The sequence below is a fragment of the Austrofundulus limnaeus genome, unplaced genomic scaffold, assembly GCF_001266775.1.
Source record: "Austrofundulus limnaeus strain Quisiro unplaced genomic scaffold, Austrofundulus_limnaeus-1.0 Scaffold146, whole genome shotgun sequence".
NCBI classification, from domain to species: Eukaryota; Metazoa; Chordata; class Actinopteri; order Cyprinodontiformes; family Rivulidae; genus Austrofundulus; species Austrofundulus limnaeus.
Genome location: NW_013952548.1, coordinates 981,738 through 987,865, shown reverse-complemented (window position 1 = coordinate 987,865; position 6,128 = coordinate 981,738). Strand labels below are relative to the sequence as shown.

General features: G+C 36.5%; 1 protein-coding gene across 1 annotated transcript in view; it reads right to left on the bottom strand.

The window, feature by feature from the left end:
* Positions 1-494: 494 nt before the first annotated feature.
* wnt6b (wingless-type MMTV integration site family, member 6b) overlaps positions 495-6,128 on the bottom strand; it is a 37,917-nt gene continuing 32,283 nt past the window's right edge. The window contains exons 3-4 of the mRNA XM_014016500.1: positions 4,614-4,918; positions 495-2,840 (exon numbers count right to left, since the gene is read on the bottom strand). Of these exons, the coding sequence (XP_013871954.1) occupies positions 2,379-2,840; positions 4,614-4,918 (767 nt within the window). The 3' untranslated portion in view covers positions 495-2,378. The remainder of the gene's footprint in view (positions 2,841-4,613; positions 4,919-6,128) is intronic.

Here is a 6,128-nt window from a genome sequence, read left to right as displayed (position 1 = left end):
TACTTGAAGATGGAAAGTGTATTTAAAAAAATCTGAATACTGATTTGGATAAATCTTATTAGACTCATGTCATTGTGGTTTCACTATTTTATTTAAAAAATGAAAGTTAATTCTCAAATATATTTTGCAGAATGAAGTAGTACCATAAAAGCTGCAGTTCAGTGATAATGTTTAAAAAATAGTTAAGTTAAATACAATGAAATACATTCATACATAATAGAATAGAACAGCATAAGAACACAACTAAAATTGAAGAATTTCATCAAAAAGCATTCAAATAAACAGCTAATTTATCTATAATTGATATGTAATGTCAACATAACTAATATTCAGTAACAGTTTTATTTTGACTTTGGCTCTTGATGTCGTCATACAGATGATTTAAAACTGTAACAAGACAACCAGAGATGAGTTGTTACACACAACCGTCTTACAGATCAGACGGAGCTGACTGAACTGTTGATGGCAAGATAAGAAACCACTTGAACACTTTCTCAAACACAAAACCAGTTTATAGAACAAGTCGAAGCACTCTAATGTTAAAGTTCAGCATACATCTTGTACATTGTTGAGTACATAAAGTGTTAAAATAATAGCTTAATGGGAAAATATAGCTTTAACATAAACAACTATTAGAACATCTTGTTGTTCTATCCGGAGACAAAGATGTGCAGAGAGCTGTGCTTTTAAAAACCAGCATAATCACATAGAAACAAACTAAACTGACCAACCTGCACATAGTTCAACATCCTATCTTTTACTCTCACACACAAATAAGCACTTATGGTATCATTAAAACATCTAAGTGCGTTATTTCATTAGCCCTGTAAATCAAAACAGATTAACAAAATATATCATATTTTCTTGACACCAAGATTACGCTGGAGAAATAAATGCTTGTCCTTCGGCTCAAGAGAAATGTGCCAATCCCAGATCCTTGCCAGGACGTTCGGTTCGGGCAGAAGTCGCTGGTCCAAGCGAGTGAGACGGACGTGAGTAGTCTTGTCATCGTGTCTTTACATAATTGTGAGTCTTTGATAGCAGGCAAAATCAACACCTGTAAAAGGTTGTGTTGACAGTTTTCCTCACAACCGACAGTGCAACAGTTCACTTTTTGTATGTATGTGTGTGTGTGTGTGTGTGTTGACCAAGTTGTAGAAAACAGTAAAAAAAATGAAATGAAAGAAACAAACTTCTTTGTTTATTTAGAAATTATATTCAGCTCAAGGTTTACGCAGCAATAACAAAGACCAAAAAATTTCACAAACTTTTTAAATATTTGTGTACAATAACAATGTATTGTTTTGTATTTTATTGGTGACAACTGATGACAAATGGAACAACGCTGTTAGATAATGATAACTACATGAAAACATGTCAAAATAGAAAGAAAGCATTATAATTTGATCTTCCTTATTACCATTCAGCATATTGTAAATGTAAGAAAATGTCTTAAAAACACTTTAAATAACAGATAATAAAATATAGTCTTTATAAGGTTTTATCATACCCTCTGTGGCCCTTGTTATTAAATCAGGTACATCAAGCGAATCAATGACCTGCAAAAGTTTTTGGCTTTAGAACACGGGAGTCCAGTCCTGTCTTGGATGACCACTATCCCATATGTTTTACTCGTTCTGTCGCTCCAACACACCTGATTCAATGACTGAATTGCCACTTTTCCAAACTGTCCAAGTTCTCCAGAAACCAAATAATAACCCATCGACTTAAATCAGGTGTGTTGGAGCAGTAAAACATCTAAAACATGCAGGATAGTGGCCCTTGAGGACCAGGACTGGACACCTGTTTTAGAGCAACACAAAACGTGGTTGTAGAAGGAGGGGACATGCCAGCAAGTTTAAAATAGTTTCTTCTTTTGTAAAATAAAACATTCTTTGGTCCTTTTGTCATAGAGAAAGGAATTAAAATAGGTAGTTCAGAAAAAGAGTGTCTTTGGCTAAATGTTCTCAACTCATAGCAACAAATCCATTTTGTTTACTAAAATAAAATTGTTGGTAACACTTTCTTTTACAGTACCCTTTTTAGCATGTAATTACATGGTAATAAGATGGTAATAACTTGTAATTACACGTTATTATCATGTATTTACATAATTACATGCAATTAAAAGTGTTATTACCATGTAATTACATGGTAATTATATGGTAATAGTGTAATTACAAGTTATTACCATCTTATTACCATGTAATTACATGCTAAAATGGGTACTGTAAAAGAAAGCATTACCAAATGGTTTTGGGGTGTCATGGAACAGTGATAAATCATTTCCTTCTTTCACACCAGCAAGACTGAAGCAACAACCTAAAAAAAAGCAACAGAGCATTTAAAGTAATCTGACTGGTCTTTAACTCAGTTCATCAGTGACACAGACTAAGCTCTTTTCGCACCAAGCACTTTTTGCACTGAACAACACAACACCAATGGAAACGGCACAAGCAGTTCTCCTCAAACACCACCGTTTCTTCCCGGTAGCCGCGCTCGCAGCACAGCAAATCACAGCCACTGATGTCCATGGCCGTGCTGTTGCACATGCGGCCCCGCGTTCCCAGGGAGCCCGTTTTTCGATTGGCGAGGCAAAAATCCGGAGACTCGTCCGAGTAGATCAGATCCTGCTTATCCGGGGGCTTTATGTTCTGGCCGACGGGGATCAGGGTCTTCCCGTCGTTGCCGCCCATCACCTTGGAGGCGCCGTTGAAGCGGTCCAGCAGGCGGTCGCCCACCTCGCGGAAATGAGGCATTTTTTTCCAGCACGTCCGCAGCGTGCACGAGCCCGACAGGCCGTGGCACTTGCACTCAGTCCGCATGTACAGCTTCACTGCCTAGCAGTGGAAATTTTAGAAAAAAAAAGGGTGGTGTGGGTTGAGGGTTTGGCGGTAGAAGGGRAAAGAGAGGTGAGAGAGGTCATTGAGGTGGAAAACAACAAAAAGAAAAAGGTACAAAGATCAATCAAACAGATAAATCATGACTTTAACTTGTATCAAACTGAAGCAGGAATGTTTTCAACAAATGACAAGTTAGCTTAAGAAAAAAAGACTGTATTGTGTTCTTATAATATTTTGCAGACAAAGCCATGCATCACACACATGCACACGCCCACGCACACACAAACACTAACTGATAGATAGGTAAGATAAAAGCAGACGCTATTCCGAAGGAATTTTTCCCCAACCCCCCTTCCCATCCACGTTGCCTCTGGCCTTCCTACATCTAACAAGCCTTGACAACAGATCATTCACTTATACTGCACATAATTAACCCATCACAGACACAGCCACACACAAACACACACACACACCTGTCCATTTCGAGAGACACACAAGCAAACCGGGAGCAGAAGTGCACATGCATGCATGCACACAAACAGAAATGCGAACACATCGTAGCACGTTTCTTTTTCTTTTTTCTTTTTTTTTCAGCCTCTGGGAGTTTGAATGCTTTTTTTTTTTTTTGTGGCATTTAAAATCGTTTGTCACTAATGCTACAATTGGACTGCATCCCAAAAATCCTCCTCTCCTCCTTTCCTTTCCACCTTCCTTTGACCCGAGCTAAAATGAACTCAATAACTGATTGTTGTGCAACAGCTCTGCAAGTCTACCGTAACAAGTTAAGACACAAAAGGATATTCAGGAAAATAAAATTAAATGTGATTCGAAGATCTATCTTTTTTTAATATGTCTTAATCATTATTTATTAATTGTTGCAAGCATTTATTAAATTTTGACAACAAATGTGAGGTTAAAATTCTTAAAAACTACCTGCCCTGAAGGCTTTAAAAACAGAATATGTGGCACGCTCTTGCTTTCTTTTTTCTTTAGAAATCCCATTCTTGTAAGAATATCAGTTTACKGTGCTGCACAAATATAGCTAAAGGCAAAATCTTGTTATTTTTCATGAAGATGGAATGAAGGAATAGATCCAAAGAACAAGCAACAACTTTCTAATATACAAGCTGAAACACAGTTGGAGCAAACCATTATTTTTAAATAAGTTATTTTAATTTATAGGTGTTCATAAGGTGTMTAATCAAACGTAAAAAGTTCATATCATATCTGAAATATATCAAATGATGCAGCTTAAAATAWTTTGCTGGAGTAGGTTTTCAAATATTGTGAAGGCAATTCGGAAATGCGGGTCCACACTTAGTGTAAACAAAGCTGAATCCTCTAAAAATCACATGAAATTTTGAGTCACAAGACTGACCTACAACAGGCTGTTTGTGAAAGTCAACAAACATGACRGATTTGGATGAGCATGGGATCTATAAGATGATGTTTTTTATAAAATATGAGACTGAATCCGCTAGTAATGCTAATAAAAAATGACCAAGTACACTAAAAAAACAGATGGTTGGATTTAGTTAACCAGGTTATGTCAACAATTTCAACTCAACTGAGTTGAGTAACTATAAAACAAATTTTACATTTTATTTAAAAAGTAAATGTTTTAGATTTATGCATCTCAGTGTTGGTTAACTAAACCCAACAATCTGTTTTTTGAGTGTAAGATAACTGAAGTTTTAATATTTAAACAAGGAGAGTTTTTTTTGTCTTATTTGCAATGAATACAGAGAGAGGTAGGGAAATGTTTCTTACCAGCCTTCCAGCCTCATTATTGTGAAGATTAATGAGTGTCCTTATATCACTTCTGCCTCTTCTCCTCTTGGCGTCCATAAACTGTTTGGACTTTTCGTAACCAAACTCCACGTCGTCTCCGCAGCCTCCCCACTCCCACTTTACGCCGTCCCCAGAAGCAGATGGAGATGGCGGCCTTGGAGGGGCTTTATTCCTGGTGGCTTCGCAGCCGCACTGCAGGAGGTCTCCCATGCTGCAGGCCTGGGTCACAGCGTGCGTCACGCCAGCCGCTGTGATGGCGTAGACAAATGCTGTTTCTCGAATATCTGCGGGAACAGAGACAATGCGCACAATGTCAAGTAAAATCTTAAGCAACCTGTAAAACATTATTTAAACATATTCTGTCCAAATTATTTAAAATAGAAGATATAATTTCCTTATATGCATGCCACTAAAAGTAAAGCTATAATAATATAACTTCTGTGTGTCATGAATGTTTGATTTACAGTAATATATAATGTAATGGGTACCACTTTACAATAAGGTTCCCCTTATAGATGGCTTATGTGTAGATCGGTTATTAATTCATCTGTAGACGATTTTTAAATCGTTAATAAGTGTTTATTATTCATTAATTAAGGATGGGAAACAGACAAAATTGTCTGGTTTCTTGCCAAATATTGAGGCAAATCTGTTTACATACATACACACACACACACACACACACACACACACACACACTTTCCTTAAAACTAAAAAAAGAAAGTTGTTTTTATTGATTTTAACTGATAAGTTTCAAATCTACAAGGATAAGTAAAATAAATAAAACTAATGTTCTTTTGAGATCTACAAAGTTTCACACTAAATATGGAAACTGCAGCTCCAAACACTTTATTTTGTGTCAGGATGAGCTATGTTTCATCATTACCAACGAGGACCTCACACTCCCACTGGTTTTGCAAGAACTTCTTGTAAGAACACTATTTTAGTGTCGGGGTTTTCTGCATGTTTTACTTGTTTCCTTCCTTCAACACACCTGATTCAATGACTGAATCACCTCTTCAGGCTCCACAGAAGCCTATATTCAAATCAGGTGTGTTGAAGAGGAGAAATCTCTAAATTATAAGGATGGTGGTCCTCGAGCACCACGGTTGAACACAGCTGTTTTAAAGTAATAATGCTGAAATGAATGTTTGCACATCCTTTAAGAGAAAACCCAACAAATATCTGTGAGGTTTGAACAGAAACACGGATGTGGAAGTTTGTTTCACATTTTCAACATGATTCATGAAAGTTAGTCTATGAATATTAAGGTGAACAAAGTGAAGTGGTTGTTTTATATGTTATAAAGGCAGATTGGTCTGAAATACTATTTTAAAAAGATTTCAAATCAAACCTGTTGGTGCCTACCATCAAAATCATTTAAAAGCGGAAACTTCTAAAAGCAGCAATTTACTAAATTATTGTTCAGGGAATTTAATTTGACTGAATTTCCTGCTGTAAAAAAATTAAATCTACATTTGAGCTGAACTGAAT